Raw genomic sequence first — 25,687 nt, 5'->3', positions numbered from 1 at the left:
TTTTTTTCTACCCTGGACTGTCATGGACAAAACTATATAATATCTCGAGTAAATCTCAGTTTACTACCCTCAAGTTTCATGGTTTTCAACATTTAGTACATGAAGTTTTTTTTGTCCTAGAGTCATACCTAAAGTGTTAATTTTGGGACAATCACATACATATGTTAGTCTGCCTGTTAAGTCTCCTGTTAACTGATGACGTGACGCTCATGTGAACAATGACTAGACGTCACGTGTCATTAAGGGGTCCATGTGGAAATTAAAAATTCAAAAAAAAAAAAAAAAACAATTCCCACCCAAAATTTTAACCCATAACTATGTACTACCTTCCTTTTTTCCCGCCAAATCATTTTCAAAAAAAAAAAATCAAATTAAATAGGGAAAAAACCACAACTTTCATTCCAAATCTGCAATTTCAAACAAACTTTCAATTCTAAATATGCAAATTCATCATTTAAACTACCAACTACCAACAAAGTTTCAAGGGTTCACAACAAAGTTCAATTGTCAACAATTTTCAATTCACAACAAAGTTCAATATTCTAAGTTGTACACCTTCCAATTCACAGGAAAGTATCAAAAGACCACAACTTTAACAACTAATGGGTCAAAGTGTTCTTCCAAAATATAAGTACACAACTAAACCAAAATAAGAGTACCAAAAACACAAAAGATCTGTCCAAAACACAAAAGATCTGTCCGAAAGTTGTTTCCCAAAAAACTAAGGGCATATTCAACTATAATGAAATGAACCCTTAAACAACCTAAAACATAAAAGCAGCTTCATAAAACATTCATCCTCATTTTCTGACCTCTTGCAATAGACTTTGAAGTGGTTTGAGAGACTTGAGTTTGCTGAGATGAAGATTGTGGAGCTTCCTGAGTGCATGGCTATGATGACCGAGAGGATTGTAATGCCTTAGGTGTCGAGGCCTAATTAATGAACCCATAAAATATTAGCACTCAAAGACACTACACTTCACAAATAACAAATTCACTTAAGAAATGAAAAATCAACAAAAAATATCAAAATTATACCTCATTTTTCTTGCTTTTTCTTCATTTTTTAGCAGCTGGATGATGATGAGTGGTTGGGCATCTGGCCTTGTTGTGTCCTGAGCCCTTGCAAACACTACACTTCACACTTTTTTGCCCTCTTTTGCTTTACTTGAATTCATTTTCATCACCCTCCTTATTTCTCTTCTTTTTTTTGGTCTTCTAGGCTACCTTTTAAAAGTTGAAGGAATAATGCATTTGTTTTTAGATGGCTCCCAATATTTCATGCCTTGGACATGTTGAATTAGGTTTTCATAAGCTTAAAAGTACTTTTCATTCTTGCACCAAGATGAAATAAATTCCTCAGCCTGTCTCCTTGCATAATAGATGGTCAAGCAACCATGCATGCAAGGAAAGCCTACCAAATCTCATCTTCTGCATGAGCAAGTGCACCCATTCAAATCCACCATAAATATATTGCATCTGCCTTCATCTACTTTAATTTTTTTCTCCTCCAGACCATGTAGCTATAGTGCATGAGCTTTTCAACTTGTACTTCTCAAACTTCTTCTGGATTTTTGGGCAGATAGCTTCTTTATCCTTCCTCATTGCATCTCTTCTCAACCATATTCTTTTCATCAATAAAACTCTTATAGTTTCCAGCATGGTAATAATAGGCTTGTCCCTAGCCCTCAGGATAAAAGAATTGAAGCTCTCACATTGGTTGTTTAAGAGAATGTCACACTAAGTGTGTCTCAAAGTGTGACCTACTCCAATGCAAGGCTAGTCTCTTCACCAACCATTTATAAGCTTCATTATTTAGCCTATTCACCTCATCCATACTCTCTCTAAAATCAGCGATGGTTGTTGACTTGGCAGCATTCCATAAGGCATCTTTTAATCATTTCCCTTTAAACCCATCTGCCTTGTAATTGGTGTATAAGTGCCTAACACGTAATCAATGATTACAATTAGGTAGCTTCTTCTCAAAAGCTGGTATTAAACCCTTTTTTTTGTCAGAAATGAAAGTCCAACCACGCTGGTTCACAATTCCCCATTCAACAGCTAGTAATTCCAGAAACCAAACCCAACTGTCCTTGTTCTCGAGCTCTACTATAGCATATCCAATAATCCAAGTTTGGTTATTTGTATCTACTCCAACTGTAGATAGTAACTGGCCCTTGAACACTCATTTCAAGTGACAACTATGCAACCTTACAAGCTGGATACATCCATTCTTAAATCCATTTTTGGAAGCCCCCAAACTAATATGAATATTCTAAAATATCACATGAGCATCATCATAGGGCATCACCTTCATCTTAACTGTACTACCATGGTTTATCCTCCTATACTCATCACAGAACTCCCATAACTTTATGTACTGATCCATGTTACTCCTATAAAGGATTTTCAAACATTGTGCTCTCACTCTGTAGGCTGTCTTGAGGTGGATCTCAACCATTTTTTCCTCCTTCACTGCCTCCATAAATGTAATGATGGGGGTTGAGTTTGAACTTGTCCACATACCCCTTCACAAGCTATGCCACTTTGCAGTTAGGATTTTCCCTCCAAATCCTCGGACATTCATGTTTCCCAACATAAGTTTTCACTTGCATTGAATCTTCATTGTACATCCTGGAAGCATACAATCTTCATGGACAGTTTTTCTCACACTTTGCGCTAATCTTCCATCTCTCATTCCTTTTTAGCATAATAGAAGATGCACCATGATTAATGGAAAGACCACACTGCCTCTGTGCAGCATCTCTGAACTTCAATCTCTTTTCAAACTTTGGATCATCCATGTCGACTTCTTCATTGAACTCAAGGTAGATGACATTTTCGTCACATTCTGAACCTGAATCGTCAACACTATGCAGGCCATATGAGTCCTTTCTCATCATCAAAGGGAACGTCTTCTACATCTCTTGCATCAATAATTCTTCTAGATGTTAGCTCCCAACCCATTCACCCCTTTCAGCATCTTCAATCACAATGTTTACAACTGTATCATCTACTGCACGACTATCATCATCTTCCAAAATGTAGTCACTGTCCACAAACTCACTATTAGTAATGTCATCCTCTGTATTTACTGCCACAAACAATGCATATTTGTTAAAAACCTAAACTTTGCAAAAATAATTGAATACTGAAATTAAAATTGCAAAAATAAATGTTTCAAAATTTTTACTCATTAGCTTCTAGTTCAGCCCTTTCATTAACTTTTTCAGTTTCGTGACCTTTTTTACCTTCATAACCTTCATCACTTTCATCATCTTCGTCACATTCATTATCAGCATTGAAATGACTATCTTCAGCCTCATCTCCATTTCCTTATCCTCCCTTAATTGCTTCCCTTAATTGCTTCAACCTCATGTTCATCATCACCATTGTAGGTTATGTCATTCAAAACATATAATCATTTTTCTAAGTGATTAGCACCCTCTTTTGCTCCACCTTTCTTCAATTTTGATCCACTTCCATTTGTAATCGAAATTGCCACCCTCGACTCCTCAATATCATCAATAGTGACACCTTTTTTTAATATGCCACTCTCATCGATTCATCTATTTTCTTAGTCCCTGAAACATAATTGCACATTTTACCCACATCTTGGTCCCGATCAATAAACTTTAATCCCTCCCTATAAGACATCCCAGGAATCCTATAGGGATGCAAGATAAACCCGTCATATCCTAACTCTTTAACCATTTCATCAATCTCGAAAAAAGACATGAAGTCTTTGTCTACGTAATCAAACAAAGTCTCAAACCCTCCCATATATGCATTTTCAGTCCACTTCCCACTGTGGTTAATTTTAAGTGTAAATAATTCAGGCATGCCTGCAAAGTCAAGGAAAAAGGTTTTAAAACCAAAAAAGTTAACCTAAAACACTAACTTGTAGGACCATGAGGACAAAAAGGTGAAAACAAAACCACAAGGTTTTTTAAAGGTTGCAATTGAGACCACGAATGAAGATAAAACCACATACACATTGAAAACAATTAACAATGCATGAAACCAACTACAAAACACAATTCCAGAAACCATAGAAAAAAAAAAAGGGATTGGAACTCACAAATCCCTAAAATTCAAAATTGAAAAATCGGAAAACCTAAACCCATATTATCTACACTTCGAAAAAGGTAAGTTACTTACAATAAACTAGTGTTTCAGCTACTTCAATCCTCATTTTTTGCCACCCCATCACCAGCGATGGCTTCACGACAACCTTGCCCAAAAATGGTGCCCCTTCTTTGATGTGCAAAGATGTGTGCAACGTACGACGGCGTGCGACTGACATCGAGTTGGATCGACGGCGAGGTGGAGTGATGGCGAATTGGTAGGGTTTAGGACGGAGATGGGGAATCGAGATTTCTGGGGGTGTTCGAGTGAAAAGTGGTTTTCACTTTTAACTATTCCCATTCTAAATTTTGAATTTTGAAACTTTGGACTTTTTTTTTGAATTTTTAATTTTCACATGGACCCTTAATGACACGTGGCGCCCAGTCATTGTCCACATGGGCGCCACGTCATCAGTTAACGGGATACTTAATAGCCAGACTAACGGATGAATGATACTGTCCCAAAATTAACATTTTAGGTATGACTCTGGGACGAAAAAATATTCATATACTAAATGTTGAAAACCCCAAAACTTGAGGTAGTAAACTGAGATTTACCCTAATATCTCAACTATAAGAGTACTTTAAAAATAAAATAAAATAAAACTATAAGGGTAAGCAAGAAGAGTATTTTGGTGTCACAAGGCTTTACCAAAAAGATTAGACATAAATAGTGTTTAAAATCTTAATATCGGTAAAACTATCGATTTGTAAATTTGGGAAAATATCGACGGATATATCGAATATCAATATCGGTTGCTTTCAATAGAGATTATTAGAATTTAATATGAAACTTTAGGGATGGTCAAACATTGGTTTGGATGAATATGACAGTTTCTCCGATATTTAACATATGTCAAAAATATCTACGATATATGTCGATTTTAGCCTAAACTTAAGAGTTTTTCCTATTTGAGTTGAAGTTTAAGCTTCACCCCTATTTCCATATCTTTCTCTGATTTTTTAGAAATTTCTATGGAAATATCGACCATATCAAAGAAATTTTAAGCATTGGACATAAAAACCCTAAAAACAGAAAAATCCAAACCTAGCAACAAATAATAGAAACAAATTCGCATGGATAATTTTGTCAAAAACACAAAAATTTAAAATTCTTTTTATATGTTGAGAAAAAACTTTAAAAAACAAATTAAAAAAAGGGGTAGAATGACGGATAAACTGCCAAAGCTAGAGATACAGAAACATACAAGAAACTTAGCCCGCGCGATGCTGCGGGTCTAAAACAATGTTAAACATATAAAATATATTAAAATATATTTACTTCTATATCAAAACATATTTACATCTTTATGATACATGTTTGTACAATATATTACAACACTCTAAGGCTCATGTATTTAGTTCTAGTGATTCATACTTCCTCAGCAAATCAACCATTTGTTCTTTACCAATGTCCAAGGCCTGTTATGGAGAAGGCAAAATGGAGTTATATATGTCAATGGGGCTACCAACACGTAACATAATTTTAGTTACGATAGTATATTAAATTTAAAAGCTAGAAATTAGAATATAGCTAAATCATGTAGAAAGTCGTAACAATAATAATAATAATTTAGACGACACACATGAAACTGGAGTGGCCTTAATGCATTTATATCGAAATCAAAATAGAAGAAAATTCAATTAGGCTGGAATGGAAAATTTTAAGCTTCTAACATAATAAATTCGCCGGCACATATTGCTCATTTGATATGTGGTATGATAAAACTCTAAAACTTATCGAAGTTTACACAATCATACTTGGCACTCGTCAGTTTTCACCTTTACAAATGCAGAGCAGCACTACATTCCAAAGTTAATTTCAATAGGAAATACTACTCTCCAATGATTTTTCCAATCAAAGGAAAAGAAGTCTCCAATGATTAGGTGATGTGACTCAATCGACAAAGTCAAGCAGACATCGCCACCTAACTATTCCAAAGCTAAAATTTCAAGTGGAAATCTATATAATGATTTGATGAGATGACTCAAATGTGAGAACCAAGCAGAGAGCACCGAAAAATAAACCTCAGTAATCGAGCAACAAAATCACAAACCAAGGGATGCAGCTATTAGGATGTACTCGGTTATCTTTTAAGAATACGTAACCTACTACCTAAAGCCTATAATGTTACATCACCAACAGTCATAGATAAGAACCAAAATCAGCACCATAATCCAAAACACATGATTTTATCAAGCAAAGAGAGGGAAACATTTTCACCATAACAAAATCAAAGGCCAACAACCAATCAAAATAACACCACACAAACACCAAAAGTTGCACAAATTCCACACAAAAATGTAAACTTGTACGGAAATTACTACGACTTGAACAAAATTCAAGCTACCCATCAACAACTAACAGAAATACCAATATTTCCAACAACGAAAAAAAAAAAAACAAAAAACAAAAAAAATTTAGTAATGGATTAAAACTAACATGTAATATAGAACTTCTGTGCTTTACTTTCTTATTGGTCCAAGGCTCGAGAAAAGTATTTCATGAGCTGCCAAAAAAAAAGTCAAGAAAATGAATATAGTTGTTCTATATCATCCTATTGAAACCATTAAAATAGTTTTTACATTATGTGAAGCAAATTATATGAAAGTAAAATTCAATTGAAATGTCAATTAACGGATGATCTAAATTGTTCATATATTAAATCATCATATAAGCGGAGGACCTTTTTACCACAACTTGATCCACACTGTTAGCAACTGAAACAATTTGATTCTTTATAAACAAAAGGAAAAGGAAAAGAGAAAGACAATCAGCATTTGAAATCAAACGATCAGATTGAGATACAAAAACTTAATACGTGCTTACCCCCTCCTCTTGACTTTCAACTCCCCCTGCATATTTTAAAAAAAAAATACAGATTAAATTAAATAAAAACAATTCAATAAAACTAATCACAAATTTCATTTGAGTAATCATCAAAATCGAGAGTGTATATAGGTGAATTATGGACAATTTACTATGGCTCAGTCAAGTAAGGACCAATTGTAAAAAGTAACATGAAGTCAAAGTGTAATGAAAAAAAAAAAAGAAGAGGAAATAAAGATGGTAATATTATCACAAAAACAGCAGCAAGAGACCTTAATTAATTAAGGTGGCTTATTTTAGTGAGCAAAGAATAGCTAACAATTAACAAAGCATGGATTTATTTGAGAAAAAAACACAGGATGAAATAACATTCTCTTTTCAAAAGAATATAAAAATACTACCAGGGATTCAAAAATATTAGTTAACGCAAACAAACAGCAACAAAAGCCATTAGACATAAGGTAAAGTTCCAAAAACTTGATCCAAGAAAAAGAATCATTTACCTCTACGGCTCTAACCATGTGACGGGGAACTTCCTCTTTCCCATTTAAATGGTGGATTGAATACCAAACATGCTTCTTTCCAAAGAGAAGTGCCTGATGAAGATGAAAAAAAAATATAATTCAAATTACATCAAAAGAAGTAATAAAGTGGATAAGAATGGCAAAGCATGAAAATTGAACACCATGAATTACTGACACGATTAAATTTTCTATCTTCAACTCTGCGACTAATTTGATATAGCACAACAATTAACCGTTTGAAAGAATTGTGTAAAACATTATTGATTTTCTGAATTTAGTAGACATACAATATCTCTTTGCTTCAGTAGTTGAAAAGAGAAATGGAGAAAGCGTGAATGTGTATATAAAAAGTTGAACCTTATGGGAGACGAAGAAATAACTTTACGGCTAGCAAACTATTAGAAATCCTATTTTCAAACTCACTTACAATATCAACAATGCCAGCATTTGCCTACTCTCTCCCTTTGCGTTAGGATGTATAAGTTTGTCTTAAATAAAACCCTGTAAGAAAGGGAAAGTCGAAGAAAGTTTAGGGAAGTTAAAATGAAAGCTACAATATGCACAAAACGTAACTATTAGTAATAATAACCAATGTAATCAAACATAAATAAAATGGTATGCTACAGTTTTATACAAATTATTAATGAGGGAATGGATAGTTTTATTCTCTTTCATAAAAGTCACATTCAAAACTAAAATTCAATGCCAAAAACCAATACCACCATGATTCAAAGAACCTCAATCTACTATCTTTAACAATTGAAACTATATTGCATGATGTTAAATCTTTAGTCTTAATTTGAAGACTGAAAATAAAATACTTTGAAGCTACATTGATTAGTATTAAGCTTAGCCTCAAATATTCTAATGGCTCCTTTTTATAAAGAGATTATCATCAAAGCATTGCTGCTCAACACCCAAATCATCAAATGTGAGACAAAACAAATTCTAATGTTTAAAAGGAATTCCACAAAATAAATAATGTCTTTATCAAATCTTTAATTCATTACAGCAAAACCCAAAAATCTAGAAAGTTTTAATAACCTTACATGACCACTCATGAGCAAGGTCAAGGCAGCAAAACCCAACAAACCCAAAATATTCAAATAAATCCCACACAAAAAAATCCATTTGAAAAAACCTACAAACAAAATAATTCACTACTTTTTCATACGAATTTGAACGGAGCTATAGAACATACCAATTTGAAGCGAGAAACCTCGGTGAAAATAGTCGAGGAAGCCATGTCGATCTCAAGAAGCAGAGAAAATTAGGGATTTTTTCCTAGCTCCAAATCATCCTTGGACGCCGTTACTCTTTTCAAACAAAAAACAACCAAATTGGGGATTTTTTCAGTAAAGAAAAAGAGAAAATTAAAAGAATGATCCTTTAATGTACACATGCATTAAAGATGTATTGCTCCGATAAAGATAATGAAGAAGATTGATCCTTTAATGTTAAGCTTACTGCTTGTGGAAGATCTCCTTAAGAATTCTGCCACCAACTTTAACCATATAAGAAAATATGGTTGGACAGAGTTTCATAAGAAAAATAAGTCAGGAAAGTGAATTTGTAAGGAGCTCAAAGGCATTCGATTTGGTCATTTACATACAGCAATAGCAAAAAATACAAAAAACTATACCATCTCGCTTTGATCATCTCCTGCAGGTTCTGAAAGACCACTTGGTTCGCTAGGTGGCCAGGCACAATGAGAATCTGGAACTGGTGGAGGGCATGGAACGATCTTCTTCCCTTTCCCTGCTGCAGACAAACATCAAAACCCACAACCAAGTTCACTAAAAATGCACAGAAAAAATACAACTACCAAACTCACAAATTTAATCGAAGTACTCTACAAAATCTAGAAGAAAAAAAATACTAAATCTCAGATAAAAATATCAAAAAAACCCATAAGTTTAATGACGGATCCTCCAAAAATCTGAAATTTAGACGAAATTTTTTACAAAAGCATGAAAAATTATTAACATTCAATTATATTAAATCACAATGGGGAATTAATTTGGTTTGTTTTAATTAGAGTATGAAAAATTTACTAAAATTCAATTGTGCAAATTTACACTTCTAAACACATAATATTCAAATAAAGAAAAATTTGAATAAAAAGGTACTGACATTTCAACGCCCATAGCTTGGATAAAATGGAATTCTCAGAAATTCATGGAAAATCCTTAATGAAATACTTCCAAAAGACGAAAAGCATATAATTTTAAACAGAAAAAAAGTACGAAAAGTGCCTTAACAAATCGATAAAGCTGGATGATCACAGCATCTTCTCTTTCCTTTATCCTCATACTCTCTACCCGCGTTCATGCCTGTACAATGCTCAAACACAACCTAAATTAATTCAAAGGAAATATGCACAACCCCAGCGAAATTAATGAATTCAAATAATTATTCGCTTCCTCTGCACAACTCAAATTAATTCGAAGCTTTTTCATACCTCAAGGAAGAGCACCGTCTCTCAATTTGGGTTGTGCAGATTGGTAAAAGTGATTGGGGAGGAATAGCAAAAGAGTCCACTGTCTCTCAAGCTCTTCCCTCTGAAGAACGGTAAGAGAAACTCACATTTACCATTCCACCTATTCCCATTAAAAAAATTAAAATTAAAATTTTGAAGAAAAAACTCAACAGAAAATCACTAATTTGTTCAATAAATTTGGAATCCTTTGTTATTTTGCTGAAGAAAAAAAGGTGGAAACTTTACCTGAGGAACTGAAAGAAGTTGTGATGAGAGCAAGGCAGATGGTGCTGGAGAAACTATGGAGGGAAAAAAATCAGAACCGATAGGATTGAATAAATCAGTCGGAAAACTCAGGATGTGATCAACCTGTCGTTGCCGAGTTGTATCCACACAAAAACCAAACAAATTAATCCCAAAACCCGAACATTCCAAATCCCAAATCCCAATCTCAAAAACAAACAATCATACAAAAAAATCGTCAATTAGATTCGATAGCATACCATTTCCTCAAGATCGGTTGGAGACCAGAAAACCATACATTTTCTGGGCTTGAAATTATATTCGAACCGACACCAGATGCATTGGTTTTCAACGATAAGGCGAAAGCAAAAGCAGAGAAAGAGGAGATGAGTAAAGTGACACGCGTCCCGCTCAACACGTGTCACTATGCTAAGCATGCCAGGTGATAGAATCATTACTGTAGAAAGAAGTCTCGTGAAGAGCCACTTGTGTTTCTGAGGCAGGAGTCGAGAGACATCTATTGGACGCAGAGGGCCAAAACCGTCATTTTACTGTGTAAAAGACCAAAAAAGCAAGATTTGAAGAGCAACTGAAGGGTAAAATTGGAAGAACACTGGCGAATGAACAGTAAAAAGGACACAAAGGGAATTAATTGATAAGTTAGGCGTTTAGTATATATATAATTTCTCCGATTTCATGTTTTTATTTTGTGTGATTTTGTTTCCTCTACTATGATTATAATTATGTATGCGATAAAAAAGAACGAAAAACAAGTGCAATAACATATGCTAAATGCATGCATTCTAAGCCCCGCAAAATTCTTCAAAAGTTGGCTTGGGTTTATCTAAATGAGGGATGGTTGGAATTGAATATTGATGGTTCTCGCCGAGGGCAAAATCATGCTATCGCTTTGGGAGGAGTACTTAGAGATCATCAGGGCTCTTGGATTGGGGGGGGTTTTAAGCTAATATGAGAGTAGAAGTCCTTGAAGTTGAACCGTGGGGTCTCTTTTTAAGTTTGAAAATGGCTTTGGATAAGGTTGCTAGAAGAATTCTTGTGGAATTTGACTCTGCTGTTTTAGTGTCACTCGTCAAATATACTGGCCAGGAGTTGCATTCCTTAGCTTTTTTGTTATATGGTGGCTAATGGTTTGGCAAAGTTGAGTTTTTCTTTGGACTTGGCTATGTTATGTTGGAAGATCCTTCTCCTTCAATCGTTGGCTTAATTCTAGACGATATTTATGGGGTTTTTGTTAGGACCTAGGCTATTTGTGTAAGCCTTTTGGGCTGATGCTCTTCCTTGTTTTGCAGTTTTGCTTGGGCTTTGAGCCCATTTGCAACAAAAAGATAAAAAAAAAAAAAAAAAAAAAAAAAAAGCTAAATGCCAAAGCAATGTAAAAGGAGATATCAAATTAATTCCACAATTGTGTTTGTATCTCTTGGAATTAGCAAGAGTTGTCTTATGAGGTAAAGGTAATTGTTGTGTGGAATCTTTCTGCAATAGAATTTATATTTATGATCTTTAATCTAACAATTTATCTATCTCATGAAAGTATGAAAATTAGTTTATTCCTCTCCTGATATGGGAAATTATGGACATATAAAACTAAAGCATGTAGAACACGTACAAAATGTTTCTAAAGTAAAAACGTCTTTATGCATGCATAAATGCACAAATGCACAAATGCACAAATGTAAAAACAAAAAACTCTATTTTCCAAGAATAGAGTGTCATGATGTAAAAATGTCACTCGCATTTGCAAGGCGCATCTGAAAAAGCTAGTTTTCATTAAATCGCCAACCATGCATCCTTGTTAGGTAAAACTCAAAGACATCTAAGTACTTTAATTAATCCTAAATATTTCATTTTATTTTTCACCAAGTGGCTAAGTTTTTAATATTTTAATGCTTGTCCAAGTTTAGCTAACCACCATTCACAATGTTACTAGGCTCTAGTTAAGTTGTTGGCTACTGATTCCGAGTAACAATTTGTTGAATTTTGGGTGAAAATGGCTAAGCAAAAGAAAATGGTTAGTCCCCTTGGACCTTTAAGAAAAAAAAAATTACATAAAACTGAATACCGTTTTTATTATTATTATTATTATTATTTTTGAATTTGTAAGGAACTGATATCACTACATCTTTATTTATTTATGGCATTTGGATTGAACAAATTAATCAAAAGAACATTGAGGTACATAAACAAATAAAGTGTGCAAAAAGAGATATGTCTCCATATATTATTTTCATTTTTTCATGAGAAGAAATTCTACAGAGACTCGCTCAAGGAGAAAACGAGTCTCCCAAACTCTCTAACCTTGTGAGACTAGCTTTTTGAGCGAAGAACCATAGCATTCCTCTTTCCATAGGAGTTCGATATTCATTCATGACATAACCAAACAATTAGGGATAAAATGGGCATAGAAAAAAACTAAAACATATATGGACCAAAACAAAAACAAAACAAAAAAAATCCATGTTATAATAATTAAACAAACACCAAAGTTGGTGTACCTTAGTCATCGAGAAAAGCACCTGAATTAGATCTAACAGTAGCACAAGGTTTTTTATTTATTAAGATCTAGAAGCCCCTTAAAACAAATACTTAAACATGATTTAGTAACATAATTCCAGAGGTGACCAAATTAATGCAAAACGTAGTGATGCCCCCCGTGAGTTTATAAATACTCTAACCATCACTTGCATGTAACCTGTGCCCTACATACCAGCAAAGCAGATTTGCCTCATTTCCCGTACTCTTCATATACTTGAGCAGGAAGGCGCGGAGTGAGAAGGACTTCAAGTTGGGAGGTTCTATGGTTGGTCAATTCCATCGACTCACGCATGTCAACTGGCTCACCCGCCGGAGTTGCGATTTCAAATCCATGAAGCAAAGAAGCGAGTGTCAATGGCATAATCCTGAGGGCAAGTGCTATCCCGGCGCACATTCTTCTTCCACTGCCAAACGGTATCAACTCAAAATCCTGACCTTTAACATCAATGTAGCTGTGTGTTGTGAAGAATCGTTCAGGTTTAAATTCATTTGGATCGGGCCAGACCTTCGGGTCTCGATGAATCTTCCATACGTTGACGAGGACGCGAGTGTTTGCTGGGATATGGTAGCCGGCTAGAACGCAATCTTCATTGGATGCATGAGGCAATAAGGTTGGTCCGGGAGGGTATAAACGGAGCGTTTCTTTGATAACGGCTTGGAGATAGACCAAGTTGTCGACGTCTGATTCTTTTACTGCCCTCTCTCTGCCAATATTTTGGTCTATCTCTTCCCGGACCTTTTTTAGAGTTTTAGGGCTGTTGAGAAGTAGAGACAGTGCCCATGTTAATGTCCCTGTCGTCACATCTACACCTGCTAGAAGAAGACTCTGCAAGAGAAGTAACAATAGTATTTGTACAAACAAAATTTTCACACTTGCTGACACATTTTCTAATAAATGAAACCCTATGCTTATAGATGAAGGGCGATAGAATTATTAGATGCATTCAATAAGGAAAATGATGAGGAGACTACTTTTTTGTAATACATTTGTATACAATTTGATGTTGTAAATGATGCATACATGTTACGTCAATTAATAAGTTTATCTCATTAGATATTGGTTGCATGCATTAGTTAACACATAAGGATATTAAGATGATATAAACACTACTGTGTTATAAATATGTCTCCATAACATTACTCATTTATTCAATTCATTTATTCAATCTGATGGTCATAAATAAAGATGAATGTGAAAATTTAAACAATTAAATGCCAAACCGCACAAACGTACCAGTGAGGTAGCTTTGTTGATAATGTCAGCTTCAAAAGAATTGGTAACTTTAGCATCATCAAGAACTGAAAGCATCAAATCCATGAAGTCACGCTCCTCCTCATCACCTTTCACTCCACCAGAAACAGTCCTCTTTTTCTTCTGCTTATGCTCTTCTAACCATCCTTGAAGCACTTGATCTACCTCCTTTGCTACCTTCCTCATGGTCTTCTTATGGCCACCCAAATCCAACCACCTCAAGAACGGAAGCGCATCCGACAGTACAAAAGTAGCATTCAGTCGAAGCCAATCCTTGAATACCTCTCTCCCTATCAAGTCTCCATGGGTGTAATTTGTAGCTTCTGAAATTCGTTTCCCGATAATCATTCTAAAGACCACGTTCTGGTTTATGTCCGCAAACCAGTCTTTCATCAGTACCACCACCTTATCGGAACCACTACTCTTGTTGTTCTTCGTCCACCGATAGTATATTTCTTTCATCGATGCACTCACTTCAGATTCTCTAAAGTGTTTGAGCATCTCGACGCGGTGGGGGGATAAGACCTCCGCCATGACCATCTTCTGTACATGACTAAAGTAGTAGCCGTAAGAGCTGAAAGGAAAGAAGGCATAGTTGTAGCCCAAGATTTCTGAGGCTAAAGAGCTTACACGGCTAGCAAACACTTTGTCGTAGGTCTTTAGGCATTCTTTCGCCATTTCCGAGCTGCTCAAAACTAGGGTTCTCTTCACTCCGAACATGAAAGTGAAGATCGGTCCGTATGTGTCCGCCAATTGAGCTATCACCACATGTAGTGGCTCAGACGAACGTACTAACAAGGGTAGGTGACCGATTATCGGCCACGCACCTCCGGCTTGCGGTGGTAGTTTTCTGACTGCTTTTCTTGACTTAAAAAATATAGAGTAGAGGAACAATGAAAAGGCTAATGATGCTACCACAAAAGGTACAAGAGATGGTAGGTGGAAGTCCATAGCTATTTTTTTCATGGGGTGTCTTTGCTGGCTAGTTTGTTTAATCAGCGATACATGGAAGGGGGTTTGTTTTGTTTTATAGAGTGAATTTAGAGAAGGCTTTTTAACCAGAATGGTCACTGAAATTTGTATAAAACATTATTTTGGTCCCTAAGATTGAAAATCAATAGAAATGGTCCCTGAGATTGTCCACCATCCATCATTTTGGTCATTCCGTTCAAAACTCCGTTAAGTGTCCCGAAGCTCTAAGCTGGAAGTTTGGGCAATTTCAAAGCCTCGTAACTCAATCGTTTCTTAACCAAATTCAACCCATAATGTATCAAAATGAAGATAGGAAAGTGTAGAACAAAATTATACATATTTGGAAGCCAATGGTTACCGGAGATGGTCGGAAAATAGCGTGACTGGTCCGTAAGAAAATTAGAAAACTCGCGAGAAACTAGGTAAACTTTAAACGTTCATAACTTCTTCAATACTCAACGAAATCGAGTGATTCAAAAATGATAATCATACTTCTCAATGAGATGGAGAGAATTATACCTTTTTTGATAGCTAACTCGCCGTGGTTTATCCAGAAAATGGCTCAAAAGTGGCTGTCTTTGTCTCGAGTTAGCCACATTTGAGCCATTTTCCAGCCAAACCAAGGCGAATTAGCCATCAATAATGGTACCATTCTCTTCGTCTTGTCGAGAAGTATGATTTTCGTTTTTGAATCAATTGATTTCGTTGAGTATTGAAGAAATTATGAACGTTTAAAGTTTACCCAGTTTCCGGCGAATTTTTCAATTTTCATGCAGACCAGTCACATTTCAGGTTATTTTTCAGCCATCTCCAGCAACCATTGGGCTTCCAAATAGGTATAATCTTATTCTACACTTTCCTATCTTCATTTGGATATATTATGGGTCGAATTTGGTTAAGAAATGATTAAGTTACAAAACTTTGAAAATTGCCTAAACTTCCGGCCAAGAGTTCTAAGACACTTAACGGTGTTTTTAACGAAATAACCAAAATAATGGATGATGGATAATCTCAGCAACTATTTCTTTTGATTTTCAATATCAGAGACCAAAGTGATGTGTTATGCAAATCTCATGAAACATTTTGACTAAAAATACCTTTAGAGAAAAATTTGATATGAAATGTTTCACGTCTTGTTCTGAAATTTAATGTTTATTTTTAGTAGTAATGAAATTATCAAAATGCTTTGAGTAGTCATGTGAATCTTTTACGTGAATCTCAAATTTCTTTTCACTTTTCGACTCGTATCTGATTATTTTTTAGAAGTACTCGATTTTAAGAATACGTGATCACATATTGAACTTTATTCGGAATTATAACGAACGCTTTACTTTATGAAAATACCTGCCACACATTCAAATTTGAAATCTGACCTCGTGCAGTGTACACCACTGCCTTGGTCTGCGGTGAGAGTCGCTTTGTTTGTTGTGCTGCCTTGGGAACTTGAATCAGCCTTAAAGAGGCTTCATGCAGAACAATCGTTGGACATCTTGGTCATGTGAAAGGCGCAGGCTTCGACGCCCACACGTCGTGGAAGAAGAAACGGTCGGAACGGTGTGAGGCTATGAGCCGTGGGTTCTAGAGAATGCCAATTTAGATGAGGACAATGGGTTTTGGGTTAGTAGATAAGCATGAGAATTCCTTAAAAAATTCAAAAATAAAATAATAAATGTTTAACTAAAAAATAAAAAATAATAATTGTTCTCTCTTCTATAAAATAAAAAAAAAATTAAAAAAAAAAACAAAAGAACAAAGGATAAAAGATTTACAAAAAATAATTAGCATATAAAATAGATTAATTAAACTAGGGTTATTTTAGTAATCACAATAGTTTTCATTCCACTTCATGTGAATTAGTAAACAGTTTATATAGATCAATGTTATTTCTACTCGAATTCCAGACAGTTTTAGTAAACAACTTCGAAATGAATCTGATTTTGATTCCACCTCATTTTTATTCCTCTCCAATTCAATTCCTCTCAATTTGATTACGGATTAGTAAACGCGCCCTTAATCTCTCTCTCTCTCTCTCTCTTTTTATTTATTTAACTAGTTAGATTAAGTCACGTTAAATTTTTATTTTGATTTTTTTATATAGGAATAAAGATAAAAAGAAAAATATAAGAGAAGGGAAGGTAAAAAAGTGATAATAGGAAGAGAGAGACTCCCATTTAAAACTGTTTAATGTGCAGGTGGACATTAAATTTAATATTTATGATGGGTTTTAATAACCCACTCAGAAGTCATCATTTCTACAACACCCTTTAGAAGTCATAACACCCCACTAAGACCATCTCCAACCGAAGAAGGGCTAGAGGGCTCGTTTTAGCACTCTAACCCTCCAAGAAATTAATATTTTAATAAACAGTGCATGACCATATTTCTTACCATCTCCAACCAAGGGCTATAGGGCTCATTTTAGCCCTGTCACAAAAAAACCGTCTCCAACCGAGGGCTAAAAGGCTACAGTATGGAATGTGAAGAATTAAAATAAAATAAGGTAAGATAATATGGAATGATGAAAAATATGTGAGAAATGGTGTAGAAAAAAAATTAGAAATTAAAAAAAAAAAAAAAAAAAAAAGACAAAGTGGGCTAGCAGTGGCCCAGCAAGCTGGCTGAAGATGGCTGGTCGGTTGGCTCTTTGACCCTTTTTTGTCCAGTGCGGCCCACGAGCCCTTTGGCCTGGTCCTCAGTTGGAGACAAATTTTGAATTATTTTTGGCTTTCTGGCCCTCTGGACCCTTCAATTGGAGATGGTCTAAGAGGAGTTCCACCGTGGGTTCTGGGCTCCGAGGGAGCCCAATTTCTCTCCTAGGGAGAAATCGACAGGCCCAGGGCCTGGTTAATGTGATGCAATGCTGACATCATAATTGACACACCCCGTCCCGAAGGAGGGCATGCTGGCCGTCACGTGAGAGTGACGTAACCATTTGCACAGTTCGGAAGCTTTAAAGATATACAACTTCTAAAATGAAACACCCGAAGGTGAGTCCTTATTTGGTCCATTCTGTCAGAACACCGTTGAACTTCCTCGTAGTCACCACACCTTTGCATTTCCTTAAACCTGGAGGGGCGCAAAACAAAATTGAGTGGGTCAGCAAAACGAACGTATTCAAAACCTTCTTTTCTCTTTTGCATATACTAACCCCTCGCTGTAAAACAAGTATAGTTTCCCAGAAAATAACATATATACGTATGTACAAATATGCCAAACATGCTTGAGAATATGCCATTCATGCTTGAGAATATGCCACATTAGAATCTCATAATAAATGTAAATGCTCAAGCATAATTCACATCAATAACATATAATCTGGCAGCCGGGAGTCACCTAACGTGACATGTACCGCTGCATATAGAGCTCCAATCTCAACTCAACATCTGAATCTGCACACGAGTCGGAACCACCTAACGTGGTCTGTACGACAAGACTGGGTGTAATATATACGCTCTAGTGCTACGATCACGTGAAGACTGTGCGAATAATCGCGGGTCACCTACGAGTCGGAACCACCTAATGTGGTCTGCACGACAAGGCTTGCATCTAACTTGGATCCAAGGCGAGCGTGTGGTGCTGGTGAACATACACGTGAAGGACTCTGCCCCTCTCTGGGCGGGAGCACTAACACCGGGGGTGCAGATTATGAGCTCTCTAAGCATCTCAAACTACTACTGAAATACAAACATGAATACCACTTACTTGGCACTTACCTGTGCGTCCACAGCACCAAATACACATATATAAATGTATGCCACTACCAATGCATGTGATGATAGTATTTCAATCGTATCTCAAACGTATTTCATACGTATATCAAATGTATTTGAAATGTAGCTTACCTGGGCCTCCTCAGCACCATGCAACAGTATGCATAATTATGGTAATGCACATATTAAAATATGATGCATATATGACAGGATAATTAATTCGTATTTCTTTTAAAATACGTCAAGCATACGTATATATATATACTGAAAAATAACTGCCCACTCACTGATCACATCGACGTCTCATAGGTCCCTGAACCTCCCCTAGCTTGGTTACATTCTTCCTCTGTATAATTTTCACCTATACAAAAAGTAACCAAATTGACGTTATTTAACGCACATACACCAAACATTCGTCCATAACTTTCTCATACGTTGCTCAATTTGGGTGTATGAATATACCACGGTGATCTACACGACGTCACGAACGCGTGACAATTTTCAGAACTCAATTTGGAGCTCTCACGCGCCCCCACGCGCCATGTTCACGCGCTGCCCACGCGCGCGTCTTCTTCCTCGCGTCGCCGGACTGGTTTCGCCGGCGGTGGGTGTTTTGCCGGAATTTCTGGGTAAACTTCAAAGTGTCATAACTTCTTCATTTCTTAACCATTTTCGACGTACTATATATCAAAATGAAGGTATTGATGAGACGAACACATCCATACCTGCCTTGACCACTAACTCGCCGTGGATTCGCCGGAAAAAGCCCCGAAAGCTCCGGCCAACTTTGACCACGATGATCCCGACGTCCAAACTTCTCCAACGAAGTACTCCGAGGCTCCTTGGGACCTCACTAAGACATCTACAAGCTTCAAAATCCCAAAAACATCAAGTTTTACGTGTGCATGAACAGTGCACACGCACAGTGAAATTGAAATCCATGTTTTCCGAAGTGAAACTCACCTGAAATTGGTACCATCGTGTTCGTGTGGTCTTCAGGAGTACGATGGTGGTCTTAGATCCTTCGTTGGTATAGTTTTAGGGTGGTTTTGTGGGTGGTCCGTGTGAGTTTGAAGGAGAGAGAGAGAACGGAGAGTGAATGAGAGATTTGTGAGGGAGGAGAGAGAGAGAGACAAGGTACGGGAATGAGGGAGAGATTTGAGGGAGGTGAGATCCTACCCAATCCCCAAATCATCAAGTTACAACATATTTTACGCCCCTTAGTCCCGTTTAAGGGCATTTTCATAACTTCACGTCCTCGGAATTAAGATTCCGGGACGGGTTGTGACAATAATGACGTCAGCAAAAATTAAAAAATTAATAAAAATTACAATAATTAATTTAAAATACAGTAAAATTTTGAAAAAAAAATATTATTTTCCTATAAATCTTCCACATTACACCACATTTTAATATTTTCAAATACTTTCAAGCAATCTTTTATTATTATCCGAAATTAAAATTAAATTATTTTTTATCATTTTATAAAATATATATATTTTTTTTAACACGAATTGTCTGAATTATTCAGTTTAGGGGAGGAGATGCACTTGGACAATTACTGTTCATTACATGCAACTACTATTCACTAAGGGATTGAGTTGCCTATAGCCTGGGGGGAGGCTTACTACATTGGAAGTGCTCTAAGGTCATCTCCAAAGGAAATGTCAAATTAAAGAGTCAAATTACAATTGATGGTTAATGTGGCAATCTAAAGTCTTATGTCAAATTTTGTATTTATCCAACTGAATTATCAGATGTTGTTTTATTATTTAAATAGAGCTTTAAATGGTTTTAACTATTAAAAAAATATTGAAACAAAATTTTTCTTGGTTGAAATGTTACTAGAATAAGGAACCCACTATTAAAATGAATTAAAATAAATTTAACATAGATGTCAAGTTTGATGCCAAATCACAAAGCCTTCAAACCAGTAAGCAAATAACACTTCGGTTTGAAAGACTTTTAATGTCAACTTTTCATAGTGGCATTCCATGTAGGATTTTAACATCCCCTTTCTGGATGCTCTAACACATCTCTCTCTCACGCCTCACTCCCTCTCTCCCTCATTCCACTAAATCGTTCACTTTCTTACATGACCGGTTAACTCGATCTAAATGACATGAATATAACAAGGTTTGAATCAACACGTCAACTAATCGAGTCACTATCGGATTACACGTTAATAACAGAGTCCTTAACAAGTTTACTTGCGAGTAACCTGTTTCAACCCATTAAGAAACAATTAGTTTAATAATTTTAAACTAAAAAATCATACTACAATAGTCACATTATTTTCAAAGCACGTAAGAAATACCAAAACACATTAAAAATTCATAATAATTGATTTACAAGAGTGAAAAATGTGAAGAAAAAAAAATATACAAATGCTCGCGATTACATCTACACTCGATGATGGGTACATCGTTGTTTGAATTTTTAAAACCCTAGAAACCCTCATGAATAGTGTTTTAGGGGAGTTCAAATAAATAAAAATTCATAATAATTAATGTTCAAGTGTGAAAAATGTGAAAGAATGTGCAAATGCTTTTGATTGCATCCTCTACGCTTAGCCGATAGTTACATCGTCATTTAGATTTTAAAAACGATCCAAACCTCATGAATAGTAATTTTTGTTTGAGTGCAAATAAATAAAAATTCATAATAATTAATGTAGAAGTGTAAAAAAATGTAAAAAGAAAAATACAATTACTCGTAGTGACAAACTTTACAAATTTCGTGAAAACGTCAACTCCATAATTCAACACCATAATCCATAAATCTAGGTTTATATTTAACGGTCAATTGTTGTTTATGTCCATTCTTCTTACCGGATTTCGTTTTTCAGATTTCTTTTTTGAAAACATGATATTTTAGCGGATACGGAAAATAAACGGTTCGGATCGTTGATATCACATTTTGATTTTACGGTTAACTGAAATATGAGTCTATGATATGTAGTTTCTAGAGACTTTATGAACTTCGAGCAATATTGGATTCCTTTGTGAGAAAATTGGTTGTGAACGGCTCTGTATTAATTGTTTGAAATCTTCCAGCGAAAAATCCAAATTTTTGGCAAAACTACGGCTCACAGACAGTGAGAAGACCGAAGAAGAAAAGAGAACATTCCGTCAACTCTGACGACATATTCTCATGCCGTTAGAATATAATTAACGACATAAGGTATATTCTGTCAATTTTAACGGCGACTACAACTCAGTCAAACTCAAGTTCGACGCATGGCGGCTGTGGTAAGTGCGTGAGCTACTTCAAACCAATTTTCAATCATTTTAAATCTCGCTCTTGGGCAAACTAAGAGGAAATTAGGCTTATTACTTTAATTATTATTAGTTTAATGATTAATGTAGTAATTTCTCAAATAAGAGAATAATACCTAAAGGAGTACCGCGTGCAGAATAAGCAGGTAGTTACACCTCGTGACATATCAATGAGTGGGTGTTTTTGCTTTACAAATATTATATATATATATATATATATATGGTTTTCCTCGATAATTATTTTCGCATAACTGTTGTGACATGCCATGTTTTGCTTACAACTAGATTTTTCATACACTTTATGTTTATTATGTTAATTGTGAGCATAATCATGTGGCATGACATCTTTATATCATATCTACTCATTATACTGTGATTGCACCGATGTCTATTACTGTAATGGTCTGGGCGCAGGACGAGCACAAGTGTAGTTCACAATCGCCTTAGATCCAGAGGATGCATGGTTTTTTTTAAATAGCAGCACAAGGTCTTTTTATTTATAAAAACAAAATTTTCTAATAGCAGCATAAGGTTTATTTATTTATTAAGATCTAGAAGCCCCTTCAAACAAAAACTTAAACATGATTTAGTAACATAATACTAAATCTTAAGAGAGGTAACCAAATTAGTGCAAAACCTAGTGATGCCTCCCACGAGTTTACGAATACTCAAATCATCACTTGCAAGTAACCTGTGCCCTAAATAATGAGAAATTTTTCCTTGTGACTAGAACACATGTAGTATATCACGTGTTTTTATATAAGTGGTGGGAATTTGTATTTTTTAAGTTATAAAATTTTTAACATACATATCTAACCATTTGTATAATGACATGGGGTGTACCACTCCCGGTCACATTGAAAAATCTATCCTAAATAATAGCAAAGTTGCCTTATTTACCATACTCTTCATAGCACTGAGGAAGGCGCGGAGTGAGAAGGACTTCAAGTTGGGAGGTTCTATGGTTGGTAAGTTCCATCGACTCACGCATGTCAACTGGCTAACCCATCTGAGTTGCAATTTCAAATCCATGAAGCAAAGAAGCGAGGATCAATGCCATAATCCTGAGGGCAAGCGCTATTCCGGCACACATTCTTCTTCCACTGCCAAATGGTATCAGTTCAAAATTCTGACCTTTGACATCAATGTCGCTGTGTGTTGTGAAAAATCATTCCGGTCGAAACTCATTGGGATCGGGCCAGACATTTGGGTCTCGATGAATCTTCCAAACGTTGACGAGAACGCGAGTCTTTGCTGGGATATGGTAGCCGGCTATGAAGCAATCTTCTGTCGATGAATAGGGCAATAAGGTTGGTCCGGAAGGGTATAAACGGAGAGTTTCTTTGATAACGGCTTGGAGATAGACCAGGTTGACGACGACTAATTCTTTTACTGCCCTCTCTCTGCTAATATTTTGGTCTATCTCTTCCTGGACCTTTTTAGGGTTTTAGGGCTTGGAGTTTCTATGATAATGCCACTGTCATCACATCTACACCTTGCTAACGCACTTTCTAACAAATGAATCCTGTGTACTTATCAATAAAAGGAAATAGAATTTGTTGGATTAATGACGTGTACTGTGTACATGTCACGTTAATTAATGAATTTATACCGTATATAACTTTATTAATTGACGTGGTCATTTTAAAGGGTATTCTCTCATAAAGCTATATACTGTATAAAGTATTATAGTTAAGAGTTAATTTCTTATTGTCTAAACTAATTGTTTCATATGAAACTAACTTGTGTAAATAAACTAAATCAAACAAACTTTGACTAAAAGCCGACCCCATTAACAAACAAGAAATAATAACCACACACCATTCTTCTCTTCATAACACCATTCAATTCAAAACTATTCATTAGTCATATCTATTTGATTTGGTCAGAAATATAAATTCGGTGTGTAGTGGAAGAAAACAAAAATGAAAATTTAAACAATTAATGCTAAATTGCACATACGTACCAGTGAGGTAGCTTTGTTGATAATGTCAGCTTCATAAGAATTGGTAACTTTAGCATCATCAAGAACTGAAAGCATCAAATCCATGAAGTCACGCTCCCCCTCATTACCTTTCACTCCACTAGAAATATTCCTCTTTTTCTTCTGCTTATGCTCTTCTAACCATCATTGAACCACTTGATCTACCTCCTTTGCTACCTTCCTCATGGTCTTCTCATGGCCACCCAAATCCAACCATCTCAAGAACGGAAGCGCGTCCGATACCACAAAAGTCTCATTCGTTCGAAGCCAATCTTTGAATATCTTTCTCCCTATCAAGTCTCCGTGGGTGTAATTTGTAGCTTCTGAAATTCGTTTCCCGATAATCGTTCTAAATATCACGTTCTCGTTTATGTCCGCAAGCCAGTCTTTCATCTCTACCACCACGTTACCAGAACCACCACTCTTCTTGTTCTTCGTCCACCGGTTGTATATTTCTTTCATCGATGCACTCACTTCAGATTCTCTGAAGTGTTTGAGCATCTCGACGCAGTGGGGCGATAAGAGCTCAGCCATGACCATCTTTTGTACATGACTAAAGTAGTAGCCTAAGAGCTGAAAGGAAAGTAGGCATAGTTATAGCCTAAAATTTCTGAGGCTAAAGAGCTTACACGGCTAGCAAACACTTTGTCGTAGACTCTTTCGCCATTTCTGAGCTGCTCAAAACTAGGGTTCTCTTCACTCCGAGCATAAAAGTGAAGATCGGTCCATACGTGTCCACCAATTGAGCTAACACCAAATGTAGTGATTCAGATGAACGTAATAATAAGGGTATGTGACCGATTATCCGCCATGCACCTCCGGCTTGTGGTTGTAGTTTTCTGACTGCTCTTCTTGACTTAAAAAATATAGAGTAGAGGAACATTAATGAAAAGGCCAATGATGCTACCACAAAAGGAACAAGAGATGGTCGGTGGAAGTCCATAGCTATTTGTTTAATGGGGAGTCCTTTCTAGCTTGTTTGTCTAGTCATTGATATATGGATCGGGGTTTTGTTTTGTTTTATATAGTGATTTTAGAGAAGTTACAGACTTTCTAATTATTCTGGTTCAGTGTATCCAAACAAATACGGTAAATGGATGGTGTAAATTCCTTGTGTGGGTTTTATTCCATATTAGTACAAACACATTAAAGGAAGAGATAGGGATGAAATAGGAAAAAAGGAATTATATTTGTTTATTTGAGAATTGTTATTATCACTCCAAAAATCTCATTCCACACTCTAAACTTTTTATATTTGAAAAGAAAAATACACTTGCGAAAAGTGTAGAATAAGATTTTTAGAGTGCCAATAACACTTCTGGTTTATTTTTGCATTTGCCATAATTGTCATTTTCTTGCAATTTGACTAGATATTCAGTATGAAATTCTTTTTAAAGAAAAAAAAATCTGATCTGGAAGGAACTTGTTAAAGAAATGAATGATAAGGAAATTCACCAAAAAATAAAAAAATAAAAAAAAAATCTCCAACGCATTTACTATATTAAGGAAATTTACCAATTATGGCAATGTAGGGATAAAATGGGCATAGAAAAAAACCAAAACATATATGGACCAAAAAAAAAACAAAAAATCCATGTTATAATAAGAAAACAAAAGCCAAAGTTTGTGCACCTTAGTCATCAAGAAAAGCACCTGAATTAGATCTAACAGTAGCACAAGGTTTTTTTATTTATTAAGATCTAGAAGCCCCTTAAAACAAATACTTAAACATGAT

General features: G+C 35.6%; 1 protein-coding gene, 1 long non-coding RNA gene and 1 pseudogene across 3 annotated transcripts; all 3 read right to left on the bottom strand.

Annotated features, from left to right (window-relative positions):
• Nucleotides 1-6,644: 6,644 nt before the first annotated feature.
• On the bottom strand, nt 6,645-9,468 carry LOC137721759 (uncharacterized). 2 transcript variants are annotated; one of them, XR_011066713.1, is made up of 5 exons: nt 9,124-9,468; nt 8,683-8,797; nt 7,905-7,982; nt 7,461-7,553; nt 6,645-6,983 (listed from the first exon to the last, which is right to left on the bottom strand). It is a non-coding gene; the product is annotated as an uncharacterized lncRNA (long non-coding RNA). The 2 variants fall into 2 exon arrangements; XR_011066712.1 differs by having other exon boundaries at nt 7,909-7,982.
• A 3,411-nt stretch (nt 9,469-12,879) lies between these two features.
• On the bottom strand, nt 12,880-14,974 carry LOC137721900 (cytochrome P450 CYP82D47-like). The gene is made up of 2 exons (XM_068460924.1): nt 13,991-14,974; nt 12,880-13,582 (listed from the first exon to the last, which is right to left on the bottom strand). The coding sequence occupies exons 1-2, from the start codon at nt 14,972-14,974 to the stop codon at nt 12,947-12,949; spliced, it is 1,620 nt and encodes a 539-aa protein (XP_068317025.1). The 3' UTR covers nt 12,880-12,946.
• An 8,016-nt stretch (nt 14,975-22,990) lies between these two features.
• LOC137723248 (cytochrome P450 CYP82H23-like) lies at nt 22,991-24,895 on the bottom strand (annotated as a pseudogene).
• Between the last annotated feature and the right edge of the window lie 792 nt (nt 24,896-25,687).

This window comes from Pyrus communis, chromosome 17 (genome assembly GCF_963583255.1).
Source record: "Pyrus communis chromosome 17, drPyrComm1.1, whole genome shotgun sequence".
Taxonomy (NCBI): domain Eukaryota; kingdom Viridiplantae; phylum Streptophyta; class Magnoliopsida; order Rosales; family Rosaceae; genus Pyrus; species Pyrus communis.
The sequence above is the reverse complement of the archived record's forward strand: the minus strand, read 5'-3'. Positions and strand labels throughout refer to the sequence as shown.

What these genes read in the sequence shown, in the direction of transcription:
- LOC137721900 (XM_068460924.1), bottom strand. Translation starts at nt 14,974, where the DNA reads ATGAAAAAAATAGCTATGGACTTCCACCTACCATCTCTTGTACCTTTT. An exon ending in TCAACAAAGCTACCTCACTG is followed by an intron (nt 13,583 to 13,990) that starts GTACGTTTGTGC and finishes CTTCTCTTGCAG; the next exon opens with AGTCTTCTTCTAGCAGGTGT.